The following is a 17,086-nucleotide window of genomic DNA, read 5'->3' on the forward strand; positions in this document are numbered from 1 at the left end:
GAGTGCCACGCCCACCCCCGTGGGGAGCTGTCACCCGCGGACGTGCAGGGATGGAGGCCAGGCCCCATCCCAACTCTCCGACCCAGAGCTGTGCGGGTGTCCGGGCCCGGGGCGCGGCCAGGGCAGCGCTCTGGCAGGGTCCGGGTGAAGCCCAGGGTGGGGTCAAAGGTCGGCCTGAGACGCGGGCACAGCCAGGGAGGGTCAGGGCTCTGGTCTGGGGTTCGGCCAGGACGGGTGCGGAGTCCACGCTGCAGAGGCGTGCCAAGTGGGGAGGGGCTGCGAGCGGCGGGACCCTCCTGGCTCCAGCGCCCCCGGGGAAACTGAGGCTCCGGACAGCTCCGACCCGGCCCCGCCCCGCGACGAGACGTCACAAAAAGGCCACAAAAGCGCGGCGGGCCGAGCCGGGCGGCGCAGCGCAGCCCTGCCCGCGGCCCCGCGCACAGGGGTCCCGGCCGCTCGTCCGAGCTGGGGCGGCAGCGGCGGCCTCCCAGGGTGTCGGGAACGGCAAAGGGCCTACGGGCGCAGCCCCCGGCTCCCGGCGGCGCGCTCGGCGGCAGTGGTAGGGATCGCTTCCCGGCGTGCCCCGCGGAGGGGCGCGCAGGCGCGGTCAGGGCGGGCGGAGCGCAAGCGCGGGCGGCGGGGGCGGGGCGCGGAGGCTGAGGTGAGCGCCGGGCGGCGGTGCAGAGCTACTGGAGCGCCCGGCGGCTCCGGGCGGTGGACGAAGAAGGCGGCCCCGGCCCCTGCCCGTCCCGTGCGCCCACGGCCCCGCGGCCCCAAGCGCCCCCGGCCCCGGCCCCGTCCGCCGCCGCCATGGCCCGGCCGCTGGTGCCCAGCTCACAGAAGGCCCTGCTTCTGGAGCTCAAGGGGCTGCAGGAGGAGCCGGTGGAGGGCTTCCGGGTGACCCTGGTGGACGAGGGCGACCTGTACAACTGGGAGGTGGCCATCTTCGGGCCCCCCAACACCTACTACGAGGGCGGCTACTTCAAGGTGAGCGGCGGGGTCAGGGGGCGGCGACCCCCTCCTCCGGCTCCTCGGGGCCCCTCCCCCACCTCTGCCCCCTGCCCCCGTCCTCTCCCCTGGTGGGACCCGTTCTCACTGTCCCTCCTCCTCACGGGGTTCCTTCCCTCTCCCTCTTCTCCTCGCGGGGCCCCCATCCTCTGTCCCTCCTCCTCCCGGGGCCCCTTCCTTCTGCCCCGCTGCCTGACCGCCTCTGGCGAGCTAGGGGCCCTCGGTCAACCCCTCTGGCCCTAGGAGTCCCCGAGAAGCGCCTGTTCCCTCTAAGGCCGCTTCATGTCCCCAGAGGGGAGGCCCGGGACCCTCCCTGTTTCTCTGGGTGCGGGGCCTTTGCTTCCCCCAGCCTCTGGTGCCCGTCCCCCTCCTCCTGGCCCTGCCCACTGCCCGGAGCGGACAAAGAGGCCTCCCCAGAACCAGCCAGCACTGTTGGGAGGGAGGGAGGCCCCCCGCCTGGGGGCTGGCTCGGCCACTGGCTCGGGTTCCAACAAAGGCCCGGATGGGGTTGGCAGCCGGGACCTGCTTGGAAAGCGGCCACCCTGGCCGATAGCAGTGGGCCAAGCCCTCTGGGCTTCATCCTGAGCCTTACGTAACGTGTTCTGTCCGGCCGTCGCTCCCACCCTCAGCCCTGTCCCCGGGAGCCACACCACAGAGCCCACCCAGGCCCGGCCTCAGAAGCTTAGGCTCTTCTGTGCCCCGGCTGGCCTTTCTCGGGTTCCTCTGAGCAGGCGGCTTCTTGGGCCCCACGTCTCCTGCCCTGGGTCGCTTCTGGGTGCTCTGTGAGCGGGGAGGCCAGGGCTGTCCCGGGGACCGGCTGTGTCTCTGACAAGTGTGACGAGGACTCAGGCCAGTACCTGGACAGGATATGAGTCCAGATGTGGTGTTGGCAGGACCCCTCCCAGATCAAAGGACTTTGCTCCTCGAGCCAGACGGACAAGACAGGGGGTCTCCTTGTAAGAGAAGCAGAGCCTGGGCCCTCAGCTGGAACACCCCCAATGCCGCCTGCCAAGAGCCCAGCGGCCAGGCTGGGAGGCCCAGGCGGTGGCGGGGCGGGGCTGGCACTGCCCGGACAGATGTCTGTGTTTGCAGTTTTGGCTAACATTTTAGCCACGCCTGCTCAGGGGCCGGGAGGGGGCAGGCTGGCCTGCTGGGGTGATTCTTGAGTTGAGATTCCCTTGTTGCTGGGGTGGGATGGGGGGATGAGCATGGACAGCCCTGGGCTGAGTTCTGATGTGGAATCCGTCTTCCCCGTGCAGGACATGGATTGGGGGCTGGTCCCCAAATGGTTTAACCAACCCTCGTCCCTGAGCCTCTTTTGTTTGCATCTGGGAGCTGTTGGCTGTGAGGATAAGGGCCCCACTCAGAGCTGGAATAGCATGAGTCCCACCCTGAGGCCAGGCCGGGACTCTGAGCAAGGGTGCTGGACTGGAAGGAAAGGAAAGGACGTGGGTTTCTGGCTACTGCCCACTGTTTGCAAGGGATTGTGGGTAGGACCTTCCAGGCTGGCTTTGGGGGGATGATCCTGTTATTCTAGAAACCTGGGCTAGGGAGGGGCGCCATAAATCTGATCGCGTTTGCCGCGAGAGTCTGTCCTCGAGGAAGGCAGCGTGGGACCCACAGTGGTTCCGCCACCCTCACGTCCTCCTGTTCTGATGTGGTTGGCTGGGGAGTGGGGGGAAATATGTGGAAATACAGGGGCTGGAAGTGCCCGGGGGGCACCATCGCTTTCCAGCACCTTCCTCTCAGCCCGCCCAGCCTCACCCCCTCCCCCTTACAAGCCAGAGGGGCTCCGGGCAGCGTGTGCTGAGGGGTGCCCCAGAGACCTGGGTTGGGGAGCCCCTCCACAGCTGCATTCTGTGTGCCCTCAGGCAAGGTGCTCTCCTTCTCTGAGCCTCAGTTGGCACAGCAGTCAAGGCATCTCTGGGACTTGATGGGTGTTTGGTGAGGGGAGGCCTGTGCCACTACTCCGCTAAGGAGGCCTCAGCTGGTCTCTGTCTTCACTTAGGAACGCAGCCCTGGGCTTGGCCGGACCAAGGGGCAGGGTCTGAGGCCCAAGTTCCAGACTGACTTCAGGCCTCAGCACGTTCACTCCAGAACAGAGGGCCCTCCCCCGCGTGCCCCCAGCGCCCGCTGCCCAGGAGGACGATTCTCTAAAGATGGGGGGGCCCGCGGCCCCCTCTTGTCCCACGTTGGCCCCGAGAGCCTGAAGCACCATCAGGATCCCAGGACTGGGGCTTAAACAGGCGAGGCCTGGGCATAACTCTCCCTCGCGGCCCTCCCCCGTCTGCCCGTGACCTTCCCGTTTGCCTTCCTGACCCCCCAGGACTGACACCTGCGGGCAAAGAGCCTGTCCGCCTGGTGCTGACTCATCTCCGCCCCCGGCGCCTGCCCAGTGAACACCCATCTATTTTAATCCTCCCCACAGGTTGGAGACTGAGGCTGGGAGCCCAGCGCGGTGCTTGGGCACCCGGCTCCCAGGACTGGGCCCACCACGCTCCCTGGGGCCAGGGCTCTGGTCCCCCCAGAGGCCTGGGCTGGGACGGGCCTGGAGCTGCACCCCGGCGAGTGCCCACACACTTCCCCCCCCCGCCCCCAGCCACTGACAGCAGGGCAGGGACCGGGGTCGTCAGCTCAGCTCGGTGACCCCGAAAAGCCCCTGGCCCGTGAGGGGCGCCGGAGGCAGGCGAGTCCCAGGCTGACCGCTGTGTGTGGTCTTGGGCGGCCTGACCCGGCCCTGGCTGAGCCTCTGCTCTCCCCCACCAGGCGCGCCTCAAGTTCCCCATTGACTACCCCTACTCTCCGCCGGCCTTTCGCTTCCTGACCAAGATGTGGCACCCCAACATCTACGAGGTGAGCCTGCTTCTCCAGGGGGCGGGGTGGGGCGGGGGGCGTGTGGACGGGAGCCTCATGGGTGCTGACCCCCCCGTGCCGCACAGACTGGGGACGTGTGCATCTCCATCCTCCACCCACCCGTCGATGACCCCCAGAGCGGGGAGCTGCCCTCGGAGCGGTGGAACCCCACGCAGAACGTCAGGTGAGGCAGTCAGCGTCGGGCAGGCCAGCCCTGGGGACGTGGACACGGGAGGATGCAGCTCCCTGTGGGGTGGCAGCGTCTGTGGGAGCCCCCTCCCGCCAGAGCCCCCATCCCTGCCGGCCTCTCCTCCATTTCCTGCCATCCCTGCCCCACCCACCTTCAGGAATGGTCTCTGGGACTCCTGTGGCCGTGTCTGCGTGCCCCTGGGGTCCCCCCTCCTTCCTCGAGCCCCAGGGAGCACAGCCCTTCCATCCCCTGGTGCTGTGCTCACCCTGAGCGGCCCGGGCACTCTCCTCCTCCCCAGGCTGGAGCGGGAATGAGTGGCACAGGGGACCCACTCTCCAGGCAGGATGCCCCAGGGAGGGGACAGGCCTGCTCCAGCGGAGGGAAGATGGTCCTGGCCTTGGCTGTCCACCCATGTCCCGTCCCAGGAGCCTGGCACGCCGCAGAGGGCAGGTGGAGGGTGGCGGGCCGGCTCGGGGCATGAGGCTCCCGGGCAGGCAGCCCCTGGGCCGTGGACCCCCCACGCCGACTCCTGCCGCCTCCCCTAGGACCATCCTCCTGAGCGTCATCTCCCTCCTCAACGAGCCCAACACCTTCTCACCGGCCAACGTGGACGCTTCCGTGATGTACAGGAAGTGGAAAGAAAGCAAAGGCAAGGACCGCGAGTACACGGACATCATCCGGTGAGTGGGCCTGGGGCCTGGGGAGGCAGGGGGGCCCCTCCTGAGCCCTCCTCCTCTTGCCGGAAAAGCTGGGGTCTTTCTCTCGTGAAGCGTGTGGCCCACATATGTACTATCATGTGTGGACGTGCCGTGTGTGTGTGTGTGCGTGTCTCGTGTGCGTGACATGTGGGTGCATGCACCTCACACAGAGATAAACGGCCTGGTGTCCGCCAGGATCTAGCAGGGTCTTGCCACATCCTTCTGCTTGACACTGTAAGGTCAGCGATCCCACCGGTACCCCCCATCCCCCGTGTACGCGGACCCTGCGTGCTGGGGCGTGCACGCGTGTGCGTGGCCCCGTGCTTTGCCCCACGCGGTCTCCTCCGGGACCGTGCTGTGCGGGGTGTTCCATCATTTCGCCTAACAGGAGTGAATGCCGCAATTTTGAGACTTGGAGTTATTCTCTAAAGGTAGCAAAGCCGTGTGGTATGAGCATGTTTAGGAGATAACTTCTTTTACGAAAAGTCAGTTTCTCCTGGTTGTAAAAGCAGCGCATCACTTAGGAGTTTGCCAGGATGAACTCCTCTCATTTCTGTTGTTTTCTGTTTTTCCGCGTGAACAGGCAGGTGCCCGGCCTCGCAGGGGAGTCTGTGTGAAACATTCCCCAGGGGCCTGCGCTCTCTGCCCTGTTGTGTTTGTTGTGTCCCGTGAGCTGCTCTAGGAGCCCCTGGGGTCTGTGACTTGTTTCGTGACAAACTAAACGCTTCACTAAGTCTCCTCCAAAGAGGTTTTTAGTCTGTCATTTGCCTCTTGGAAAAGGGAATAGGTCAGACACATCTCCATGACGACCCAGGCCCCCCCGCAGGCCCAGCATTCACCCGGGGAAACAGTTCTCGTCCTCACCAGCATCCAGGCGCATGCTCACCCACCGTGTCCACGCAGCTGTGGGGACCTGTGCCCGTGGGCCGGCCGCACGACCCCATGGTGGGAGCTCCAGAAAGCCCACCGGCCCTGTCGGGTGGTGGGACCCCAGGCACAGCACGTGCGGTCAGAGCTCCTGCCGGCTACCGTCAGTTGGATAAAGCTCCGGACAGAAAGCGCATGCAGGAGACACGGTGCTGGTGACAGGAAGACGCTCAAGTACAGAGAGGAGAGGACCCGGGACCCCGGCCTGGTGGGGGTGTGCCGAGTCCCGCCACGGGCGCCTCCCAGTGGCTGGCCCTTCCCCTGGGGCTGCTGAGCGACCCCGCCCACCCCACCCGCCACCCTCCACCCTGCCCCTCGCCCACTGACCCGGCCCAGCGCCGTGGCTGCTCCCACTTCGCCTGACCTCAGCGGCCAGGGCCGAAATGCGCTTCTCTTCCTGATGAGCCGACACCCTCCCTGTGTCTGCACAGCCCTCATCCTGGTTCAGAGCCCGCGTTCCACCGCCTCCCACACGTGTGTGCTCGTGTCTGTGCGCGCGTGTGTGATCAGAGGCCCGTGCACACGCGGGGGCCAGGAGTGGTTGGGCCCGTCTGCTCTGCCCCGGCCATCCTGTCGCTGGCCCCCATGGCCCGGCCGTCGCCCCAGTTGTCCTATGTTGTTTCACGGGAGCGAGCGCGGGGGCCCCAGGGCTGCCGGCCGCAATGAGGCAGACCCCGCTTCTCTCCGCAGGAAGCAGGTCCTGGGGACCAAGGTGGACGCGGAGCGGGATGGCGTGAAGGTGCCCACCACGCTGGCTGAGTACTGTGTGAAGACCAAGGCCCCAGCGCCTGACGAGGGCTCGGACCTCTTCTACGACGACTACTACGAGGATGCCGAGGCCGAGGCCGAGGCCGACAGCTGCTTCGGGGACGAGGACGACTCGGGCACCGAGGAGTCCTGACCCCGCGTTTCCGCAAATAAACTGACAGATTTTACCTCAGCCGCCCACTCTCTGCCGCCGCCACTACCTCCGGACACTGCGTCCGCCCTGTCCCCTCCGCCTCCGGGGAGGCCGCTGCGCTCGCGGCCCCGCCTGGGCCGGACGCCGCTCGGGGACCCTGGCCCGCCCGCCCCACCCACCAGCTGGAGCCAGAGACTCGGGGTCCCGGCTTGAGAGCGGACAGATTGACTCGGGGTCACCTCTTCTCTCTGCTTGCGGTTGTTTGGAATCTAAATAAAGCGACTTTATGAGAAGCCCGAGGACCAACCTCTCCTTGGCCGCGAGGCCAACGGGGCCCAGGCGGGGACGCAGGCCCTGGTGCCATGCATGTGACCCGAGACAGGCAGGCGGCAGCCGCCCCTCCGAACCTGGACGCTCCCCAGGGGTCTCCTGTCAGGTTTGCTGATTTGTGGGGAGGGGCCGCAGAGACCGGGGTCTGGCCAGGCGGGGGCCTGGGGTGTGTTCTTGGGGCTGAGGGGTGGCCCCAGGTGTCCGAGGCCCCAGCTCCTGGGCAAAAATAAAGTTTTATTGGAACAAAGCCACACCCATTTCTTTCCCTGCTTTAGAACGGAGTGATTGCAACCTAGCGTCTGGGCCAAAAGCCAGAAATGCCGTCTGGGCGTTTTACGGGAAAGGTTACCCCACCTGCCACCACCCTTGGGCCTGTGGGTCCAACCCCTCTGCTCCCCTGGGACCCCTTCTCCCCTTCCCCGGGCTTCTGTAACAAACAGATCCGGACTCGGTGCTCACCCTTCATCACGCTCGGCTTGTGTGGGTCGGGGTCACGTGGGTGTGGGGAGGGAGGGGTGCATGTCACTGCCCCACCGCCTAGATGACCGGAGCCTCAGGGCCGGGAGGATGAGGGCCCAGGGGCCAGGCCAGTGCCCACCAGCCCTAGGGTCACGCGGTGCCTCTTGCCCTGCACAGGACAGATGGGAACAGGCGTGAGCCCCCAGACCCAAGGGGAGGGGTTGAGGACCCACCCTCTAGGGAGCGTCTGAGGATGGAAGCCGGGGTGTAAACGCCCAGCTCTTGTCCCCAGATCCAAAGGAGCTTGTGCACGCAGTTGCCTCGCCCCGGGGCCTCGGGATCCTGTGCTCGCCCCCGGGGGCCTCAGCGTTGGGTTTGCCTGGTTCAACGTGGATTTCAGGTAAACAAACTGTTTTTACTCTCAGATCATCCCATGTAATGTTTGGGACGTAATCATACCAAAAAGTTACTTGTCGTGTATCTGAAATTCGTCTCTTCTTAGTTGCCAAAATATGGCGCCCTCCCCTGCCCCCCAATACCAATGAAACCTACTTCCTGGGGTTATTAGAAAGATTAAACGAGGTAGGACACGTGAACACCCTATAAATACTCATTTTTCTTAAACTGAACCCTGGCCTCACAAGCCCTCCTGGGTGAAGACAACCTTAGCCTCGTGTGCCAGACGCAGTCAGAGGAGAGGTGGACGGTTTGCATCTGGCCTCAGAGCCCCAGCATCAGGGCGATCTCATCCGCCTCTGTGACCCATTTTTCATCCGAGTCTTCTTTATTTATCACAACCCTTTCAGCATCAGAGGGAAGAACGCTTGACTCATCACACTGACTCAAGTGCAGGAGAATTTCACTGGCTTCCGTGACTGACAGGGCGGGGGTTTCAGGCACAGCTGGAGCCAGGTGCTGGCTGTGCCCTGACTCTTGTCTCCCCCTACCTGTGGTCGGCAGAATAACAGCTCTGAAAACGTCCATGCCCGAATCCCAGCATCTCTGTCTCTAGATGCTGGAAAAGGCAGGAAATAATTCTCCCCTGTAGCCCCAGAGGAACCAGGCCGGCCCACACCTGGACCTTTGCCCCATGAAGCCCATTTCCTGCTTGCAGCCTCCAGAACTGTGGTTTCAGGCACTGAGCGTGTGGTCAGCTTCCTCTGTGTGGGCCTCATTCTCAGGTGGACGCCTCTCGCCTTGGGCCCACCCACATCCAGGGTGACATCTTTCCAAGTCCAGCAGAGAGTGAGGGCCGTCTGAAAAGTTCCAGAAGAAATGCGGGCCACAGTCTTCACTGAGCTGCTTTAGGGCTTAGGGTGGTCCTCTACCCTGAACCAAACCCTGTGGCCAGGGGGTACGGGGTGTGCTCTGATTGGCTGGTTGCGGTCACGTGGTGTCGGGGAGCAGCAAGGAGAGGGGTGGACCGAAGGAGGGAGGACCTAGCTGAGCCTGGCTAGGACCCTCGGATTTGCAGGAGCCCCCCAGGTACTCATAACACACGAGTGTTCATAGCATCTTTCTTCAAAATTGCCAAAATCTTGAAGACCCCAGATGTCCATGGACAGATGATGGATAAACACAATGTGGTCCGGGGAATTCCCTGGTGGTCCAGTGGTTAGGACACTGAGCTTCCACTGCTGAGGACCTGGGTTCAATCCCTGGTCGGGGAACTAAGGTCCCGCAAGCCCCATGGCATGGCCAAAAGAAAAACAAAAAACAAGGAAACTAAACAGTGTGGTCCACCCAGACAGTGGAATATTATTGAGCCTTAAAAAGGCAGGAGATTCTGACACCTACTACCACAGGGATGAACCTTGAGGACATGATGCTCAGTAAGAGAAGCCAGACACAGAAGGACACATGCTGTCGGATTCCACTCACAGAGGGTTCCTGGGGGAGTCAGATCCACAGAGACAGGAAGTAGATGGTGGGGGCCAGGGGCTGGGGGAGGGGTGGGGAGTCAGTGTTTCATGGGGACAGAGTTTCAGTTTGGGAAATTGAGAAAGTTCTAGAAATGATGATGGGCTGGCTGCACGACAATGTGAAGGTGCTTAGTGCCGCCGAGCTGTGCGCTTAAAAATGGTTAAAATGGTGAATTATGGTGTGTGTATTTTGCAAAAATAAGACAACAGGGCAAGGAGATAATACCACTGAAACCACAAAACACCATGTGTGAGATGGGAGCTTGAACGTGATGGGACAGTAGATGCTAATGAAGGTTTCTCGTCAGCTTTTCAGGTGTGATCATGGTGACGGGGTTTTGTCTTCAGAGAGTCTGTATCTTTTAGAGGTACTTCAGGGTGAGGTGGAAGCAGCCAGAGCTGTGAATGTCACCTCCCCCACAGGAAGGGTGGGTGTGGGTGGCGCTGGGGGCCCGGGGCCAGCATCATGGAGGCCCCGCGATCCCCGATGCTGCTGCTGCTGGCGGTCCTGGGAGCCCTGTGGGCAGGTGAGCGCGGTAGGGAAACTGAGGCCCAGAGCTGTGGCACCTGGGGTCTGGGGGTGGGAGACAGGGCACGGGGCATCAGAACAGAGACTGGAAACAACTCCCCCGTCCTCAGAAGGGACCCCGCTGAAGACATGTTGGCTGCCCCAAAAGCACAAGGCGGCTTTCCTTGAGACAGCCTTGAAAATAGATGGTGGGTTAAGCAAAGGGCAAAAGGCCGAGGATGCCCGCCGTCCTGGGGGTTTCTTTTCTGACAGTATGTGAGAATCCATTCCCTTTTGCTGGAATATTTCTGGAAGAAGGCTCCAGAGCTGGGAGGCACGGAGGGAGGGAAGGAGTTTCACTTTCCCCCAACAGTTTTGTGCGGGGCACGTGGATGACCTAGTGAGAAGATAATATAAATTTTTTTAAATGGGAGGGATGTGGGACTTCCCTGGCAGTCCAATGGCTCGGACTTGGCGCTGTCACTGCCGGGGCCTGGGTTCAATGCCTGGTGGGGGAACTAAGATCCCACAAGCTTCAAGGCGTGGGGGGAAAAAAAAAATGGGGGGGCATAAATTAGGAGTTTGGTATTAACAGACAGTACTATACATAAAAGAGATGAACAACAAGGTCCCACTGTTTAGCACAGGGAACTGTATCCAATATCTTATAATAACCTAAAATCGGAAAAGAAACTGAAAAAGAATATATATCTATAACTGAATGACTTTGCTGTACACCTGAAACTAACACAACATTGTAACTCAACTATAGTTCAAGTTTTTTAAAAAGTGAGACCCAAAAAAAGCATTTAAAAAAAAAAAAGTGTGGGGCCTCCCTGGTGGCGCAGTGGTTGAGAGTCCGCCTGCCGATGCAGGGGACGCGGGTTCGTGCCCCGGTCCGGGAAGATCCCACATGCTGCGGAGCGGCTGGGCCCGTGAGCCATGGCCGCTGAGCCTGCGCGTCCGGAGCCTGTGCTCCGCAGCGGGAGAGGCCACAGCAGTGAGAGGCCCGCGTACCGCAAAAAAAAAAAAAAAGTGTGAAGAGGGGTGCTAAGGGCACATGATCCCTTCCTGAGGAGATCATCTCACAGCTCAGTGCAGTGGAGGCTCGGAGAGTTTAGCAGGTGGATTGAGGGTCTGTGAGTTTTATCTACAGTAGCTGTTAGGACTTCTTCTAAGTGAAGCCTGAGGGCGAGGCGAGGCCTTGGGGCAGAGGAGAGGCCCCATCAGGACAGATATTTTACATTCTTTTCCTTTTGACTTAATTCTGCTTTTTCAGACAAGTCAAGGGAATCATGCAGATAACTTCCATCTTCTCTTCCCTAAATTCCTCAGTGGTAAACATTTGCTCCAGTTGCTTTATCATCCCCTCTTCCACTCACATCCCGACCCTGCGTGTGTGTGTTAAATATAAATAGGTATGTTTATCATTCTTTTTCTGAGCCCTTTGAGAGTGGGCTGCAGACGTGCTGCCCCTCACCCCTAAGCGCTCCAGTGAGTCTTCTGAGAACCAAGACAGCCCCTTATGTGACTGGTAGATTCTCAGCATCCTTCCTATCCACTCACCTACAGACCTTATTCCAACTGTCGCCACGGGGTCCTCTGTGGGTCACTGCGTCGTCCTGCTGACCTCGGTCCCTGCGCTCTGGAAGCGTCTCTATGTCCCCCGGGTCCTCTGGCCACTGTGGGCCTGTCAGCTGCGTTCCCAGACTGGGCTCCGGTGGTGCAGTTTCCACAGGACCCACGGAGGGGGGCTGTGTTCTCCCTGTCCTGGTGGATCCGTTCGACCACTTGGAGAAGCTGAGGTTGGCTGGGCTTCTCCAAAGTGAAATCAAGCATTTCCCCTTGTAGTTGTCTTGAGGGGAGACTTTGGGACTCTGAGGGTAGAGCGTACTCCTCACACCTCACCCTCGAGCTGGATTCACAGGATGTGGGGCAGATGCAGGCTGTTTGCCCCCCAGCAGCACGCAGGAGGCAGGGTGTGCTAGTATGTTTATACACAACTCCAGCTTGCGGGCGCAGGAGACCACAGCCCAGAGAGTGAGGCAGCCTAGCTTGGGTTGCCCAGAAGGGAGTGACGGAGCTGGAATTGGAGCCCCGGCTGCCTGACTTCCCAAATCATGAATGCGCGGCTAGAACCGGCACCTGGAGGCGTGAAATGGAAGGACAGCCGTGGTGGGCATCCCACTCTTCTGGCCTGGCTGGATGGCAATAGTTCTGTGATCAGTTGGTGACCCAGCAGGGTAGGAACCCAACCATCCACCCCTATCCTTTCTCCTTCCCTTCTTTCCTTCCTTCGTTCTATCCATCCATCACCCATCACCCAGCATCCATCCATCATCCATCTATCCATCCACTCATGCTTCCTTCCTTATTTGCTGACCATATATTGTATTAGACCTGTTGTAAACAAGACTGGCACAGAGCCTGTCCTTGCATCACTCATAGGCTAGTGGGAATAGACAGGCAATGCGGAAGTGTGTGGGATACAACACCAGGGTGGGGTGAGTGCTTGGAAGAGAACAGAGGAAGAGGAAGAGGAAGAGGTCTCTGAGGAGAAGACTTTTGGGCCGAGACCAGTGAGACAGCCAGACATCGGAATGTCTGGGGGAAATGCACTCCAGGCTTCCAGAACAGTACATGCAAAGGCCCTGAGGTGGGAACAAGGGCAGTGCCCTGGAGGAGCGGCAGGGAGACCCAAGTGCTGGAGTGGGTGAGGGCGAGTGTGAAGGAAGCAGGGTCAGCTGATGCGTGTCTCGTGGCTCATGAGGAGTTTAGATGTTTAAAGCACGATGGGGAATCCAGGAAGATTTTGAGCTGATTCACATTAGAGCACTTTTTTATCCTTTTAATTCATGATTGGTTTTAGAACAGTTTTTATAGCAGCTTTATTGAGATGTCATTCACATACTGTACAATTTGCCCATTTAAAGGATACAATTCAGAGAATTTCAGCGCATTCAGAGCTGTGCAACCAACCCCATAGTCTAATTCCAGAACATTCCATCCAGGGCTGCAGAGCTGGAGTTGCAGGGTCATGGCAGGGGTGGGGCACCCAGCCCTAACCTGGCTTTTTCTCTCCCCATCCCCAGGAGGCAACACGTTTGAGACCCACATCATTGGGGGTCGAGAGGCTGCCCGCAACTCACACCCATACATGGTTTCGCTGCAGAAATCCGGCTCCCACCTGTGTGGGGGGGTCCTCGTGAACCGGCAGTGGGTGTTGACAGCTGCCCACTGCCTGATCCATCCGTGAGTGACCCTGCCCTGCCCCACCCCCATCCCCCCAGCTGTCCCCAAATCTATCCTGTCATCCCCACTCTCACCTGAGAGATTTAAGCCAATTGTAGCATTGTGGGGGGGGGGGTCCCCTTACCCTCTGCAGTGATTGCTGAGGCGTGCGTATGTGACACTGACCTTAGGCGTGTGTATGTGACATTAGGCCGTGAGGATTCCTGGGGATGGTTTATCTGCTACAACAAAGCACCTTCCAAGTGGACAGAGTCAGGCCCCTTGTGACACCCAGGAGTATATCTCCCACCTGTGGCCATGTGGACAGAGCTGGTCTATGAGGGTGGCAGGGCCAACACAGAGAGGAACCTGGGTCCCTGATGCCATTGTGAAGCCACCAAATCAACCCATCCCAGAGCTGCCCTACCTCTGGTCTGGCCAGTAACAAAGACCACAGATCAAGCTGGGTGAAATAACCAAAAGGGACCTGTTGGTTCATGTAACTGAAAACGCCAAGAGGAGGCAGCCTTCAGGCATGGCTTGATCCAGGTGCTCCCATGAGGCGCTCAAAAGCTTGCCTGTGTCTCAACTCTGCTGTCTTGCCCCCTGGCCACATTATCAGGCAGGCTCTCTCCCATGGTGGCAAGGATGGGCCCCCTTAAGTCCTGTAAAAAGAGCTTCTTCCTCTCTAGTTTGGGCAAGTTTATGAGGATAGGTCCCGATGGGCCCAGCTAGGTCACTGCCAGCCTCTGAACAAATCACTGATGTTGAGGCATAACGTACGCGCTGTCTGGAGCCCCAGGCTGGTGGTGGGGGCAGGGAGGGTCAGCATTTTTAAGACACACACAGCACAAGCCCCTGGCCGGGCCGAGTCTGGGGAGGGGTGGGAGCAGGGAAGGCTTACTGGAGGAGGTGGGGAGAAGAACGGGCTGAGCAGTAGCAGGGGAAGGACCCCAGAGAGAGGCTGGGTGAGGGGGTGCGGGACACCGAGTGCCCCTGAGGCTGCAGGGCTGCCGCCCACACCCTGATCTTGTGCCCCCAGGACACAGCTGCTGAGGCTGGTGCTGGGGCTCCACGTGCTCGGAGACCCTGCCCTTACCTGCCACATCAGGGAGGTGGTCCTGCACCCCGAATACAAGCCAGCCCCCCATCTGAAGAATGACCTCGCGCTGCTTAAGGTGCTGCCAGTGGGAGAAATGGTAGTTCCAGGTCCCCTCCCTCAGTGTGGTGTTCCCCTCCCCCAGGGTCCCCTCCCCACTGTCCCTCCCCCAGGAACCCCTCCCTCATCGCCCCTCCCCCAGTGTTCCCCTCCCCCAAGGTCCCCTCCTGCACTCACCTGCCCCTTTCTGTTCCCTGTAGCTGGATGGGAAGGTGAAACGCAGCAAGACCATCCGGCCCCTGGCCTTGCCGCGAGGACGCCAGGCAGTGGCCGCAGGAGCGCGGTGCAGCATGGCCGGCTGGGGTGTGACCCACCAGAGTGGGCAACTGGCCAGGGCACTGCAGGAGCTGGATATGCACGTGCTGGACGCCAGGATGTGCAACAACAGTCGGTTTTGGCAGGGTGACATCAGCCCCCGCATGATCTGCCTGGCAGCCTACTCCAAGAACCAGGCCCCCTGCAAGGTGAGGGCGCTGGGGTGGGGGGCGCCTCATCGGCCAGCAGCTGGGCACCCAGGCAAGCCCCAACTCTCCCCAGGCCCTGCTCCCTCCATTCCCTGGGGGTCCTGAAGGTTGGCACGAGCGTGAGCCCATTTCTCAGGTGCAGAAACTGAGGCACAGAGAGGTTGCCCATGGTCACATAGCCAGCAGCAGAGCTGGGGCATGAACTCCAGCACCCAGGAAGATCAGGGCATAGATAGAGCATGTGCAAAGGCCCTGCGGTGGGAAGAAGGAGCAAAGAGAGTTAAAAGGAAAGGAAGGGAGGAGGGAATGAAGGAGGTCGGGGGACGGAGGGTGCAGGGAGAGGGGGGCAGGGGTCTCTGCCCTGGAATCAGCCTCCTGCCCCCCACCTCCCGCAGTGGGCAGCAAGGTGACCGGTGCTCTGTTGCCTCGGCAGGGGGACTCGGGAGGACCCGTGATATGCAGCAGAGGCCAAGTGGCTGGAATCCTGTCCTTCAGCTCTAAGAACTGCACCGACATCTTCAAACCCCCCGTGGCCACCGCCGTGGCCCCCTATAAGTCCTGGATCGAGAAGGTCATCGGCCACTAGCGGCCCGCTTCCCTAACCCGACCCTCCAGAGGTGGCCCGACTCCCCTTCTGTGCGCCAGCAGGATTGCAGGGAGGGGCGGCCGGGGGCCTGCATGTGTCAGGGGACCAATAAACTCTAATAAGGAAATGGCATGAGCCGGCCTGGATTCTGCCCCATGCGGGGGTGGGGGGGCAGGGGGAATGAGAGCTCCCCATTTACAAAACAGAGGTTGCAGGTTTGAGGCTTCCCAGGCGGCCCAGCAGCTGGCGAGGGCCCCGAGGGTGCCTGGCAGGGGGCAGCGCTGGCCACTGGGTTCCGAAGCCAGATTCCCTCTGGCAGGGGGTGGGCTGGGCACTGGGGAGCCAGAGGGAGACACGGAGAAAGCAGCCAGGGATCTTCTTCCCCCTCTCTTTTTTATTTTGGTGCCGCCTTTATTGAGATATAATTCACACGCCATACAATTCACCCTTTTGAAAAGTGTGTAATGCAGTGGTTTTCAGTACATTACCCGGGTTGTGCCACCAGCCCCTCTGTCCAGTTCCAGAACATTCCATCACCCCAAAAGGAACCCCAGCCCCTCCCCCAGCCCCTGACGACCAGGAATCCACCCTCTGTGTCTGTGGATTTGCCTGTTCCGGATGCTTCCCGTCAATGGAATCACACCCTGTGTGTCCATGTCTGGCTTCTCTCACGGAGCATCGTGTTCTCAAGGTCTGTCCACGTTGTAGCGAGTGTCGGGGCTACCGAGTGACGTTCCTGGGTGTGGAGGGACATGTGTGTGTATCTGCTCACCTGTCCGTGGACACTTGGGCTGTTTCCACCCTGGCTGCTGTGGCCATGGGCGCACAGGCGCGTGTGTGGACGTGTGTTTTCAGTTCTCCCGGGCCTGCGCCGACGAGGGAGGGCTTGCTGGGCCACGTGGTGACTTTCTGTTGAACAGTTTGTGGAACTGCTGTTTTCCAGCAGAGTCTTTTACTTTTCCTCTGAAAACCTCAAACACACAGCCACGTTGAAATAACCGCACACTGAACACCTAGGTGCCCACCATGCAGGTTCTGCCAGGAGCAGGCGATGTGCCTGCTTCTTGGTCCACTGTCCGTCTGTCCGTCCATCTGGCTTTGTTGCATCTCACAGCAGACAGACACTGCCCTGTGGGGACACGGCCGGGATTGCAGGACTTAAATAGCGCCCTGTCTCTCCCTCCTACGCGGCGGAACGCACAGGTGTCACTCAAGGATCTGCTGCTCCGACAGCAAGGACAGATGTGAACAACACAAGCCCTGCAACATGCACATCCCTGACCCCAGAAGATCGCTCAGCCCCTCACAGGCTTGTCGTGAATGGAGCTTTTGCATAGTGACTACAGCACATGGGCGAGAAGTTAAAAGGACAAAACCCGTCAAGGGAAAAAAGTGCCCCACGTCATCCACCGATAACCTTTTTCCCAGGAAGTAAGTGCCTCTGGTGCCTTCCGTCCTCATCTGAGGGTTTTCTAAGCAGGAAAGGCCACTGCTCAGGCAGCCAGCCCGGCACTGCCTCAGCCCAGGCCAGGGAGCAGCTCCCGGCCCCCACCTGCCGCCTGTATCCGCTTGTCTGGGCTATGGGCCCAGAAGTGGAGTTTGCCCATCAGAAGGCAAGGGCTTTTCCCCTTTGGTGATGGCAGCAGAATTTCTTGTCTGCTGAGCACAGACTGAGTTCCAGGCCTCCTGCAAAGTGTTAAGATGCTTTAGGAAACCCTTGCCATCTTTATTCCAGAGCCAGAGAGAAGGAAGGATGAAAAGGAGGCGGAGGACGGAGACCACCCACCTTCTCTCTCTCTCTCTTTTTTCTTTTCCAAACTGCTAAAGCTTCTTTATCTTTTTTTTTTTTA

The 17,086-nt window shown here is 60.5% G+C and overlaps 2 protein-coding genes across 3 annotated transcripts; both read left to right on the plus strand.

Moving 5' to 3' along the window:
• The first annotated feature begins 627 nt into the window (after positions 1-627).
• On the plus strand, positions 628-6,611 carry CDC34 (cell division cycle 34, ubiqiutin conjugating enzyme). Its single transcript, XM_004285895.4, has 5 exons — positions 628-987; positions 3,775-3,861; positions 3,948-4,045; positions 4,597-4,731; positions 6,367-6,611. Exons 1-5 carry the CDS (start codon positions 811-813, stop codon positions 6,575-6,577), a joined length of 708 nt encoding a protein of 235 aa, XP_004285943.1. The 5' UTR covers positions 628-810; the 3' UTR covers positions 6,578-6,611.
• Positions 6,612-6,757: 146 nt separating this feature from the next.
• Positions 6,758-15,368, plus strand: GZMM (granzyme M). Of its 2 annotated transcripts, none has more exons than XM_033416799.2 (5): positions 6,758-7,766; positions 12,889-13,048; positions 14,070-14,205; positions 14,387-14,650; positions 15,084-15,368. In XM_033416799.2, the coding sequence occupies exons 2-5, from the start codon at positions 12,954-12,956 to the stop codon at positions 15,234-15,236; spliced, it is 648 nt and encodes a 215-aa protein (XP_033272690.1). In that variant the 5' UTR covers positions 6,758-7,766; positions 12,889-12,953; the 3' UTR covers positions 15,237-15,368. The 2 variants fall into 2 exon arrangements, with proteins under 2 accessions (XP_033272690.1, XP_012394561.1); XM_012539107.3 differs by lacking the exon at positions 6,758-7,766 and adding an exon at positions 9,346-9,815.
• Positions 15,369-17,086: the final 1,718 nt, after the last annotated feature.

The sequence above is a fragment of the Orcinus orca genome, chromosome 3, assembly GCF_937001465.1.
Source record: "Orcinus orca chromosome 3, mOrcOrc1.1, whole genome shotgun sequence".
Lineage (NCBI taxonomy): Eukaryota > Metazoa > Chordata > Mammalia > Artiodactyla > Delphinidae > Orcinus > Orcinus orca.

What these genes read in the sequence shown, in the direction of transcription:
- CDC34 (XM_004285895.4), top strand. Translation starts at nt 811, where the DNA reads ATGGCCCGGCCGCTGGTGCCCAGCTCACAGAAGGCCCTGCTTCTGGAG. An exon ending in GGCACCCCAACATCTACGAG is followed by an intron (nt 3,862 to 3,947) that starts GTGAGCCTGCTT and finishes CGTGCCGCACAG; the next exon opens with ACTGGGGACGTGTGCATCTC. An exon ending in GAGTACACGGACATCATCCG is followed by an intron (nt 4,732 to 6,366) that starts GTGAGTGGGCCT and finishes TTCTCTCCGCAG; the next exon opens with GAAGCAGGTCCTGGGGACCA.
- GZMM (XM_012539107.3), top strand. Translation starts at nt 9,755, where the DNA reads ATGGAGGCCCCGCGATCCCCGATGCTGCTGCTGCTGGCGGTCCTGGGA. An exon ending in GCCCACTGCCTGATCCATCC is followed by an intron (nt 13,049 to 14,069) that starts GTGAGTGACCCT and finishes TTGTGCCCCCAG; the next exon opens with GACACAGCTGCTGAGGCTGG. An exon ending in ATGACCTCGCGCTGCTTAAG is followed by an intron (nt 14,206 to 14,386) that starts GTGCTGCCAGTG and finishes TGTTCCCTGTAG; the next exon opens with CTGGATGGGAAGGTGAAACG.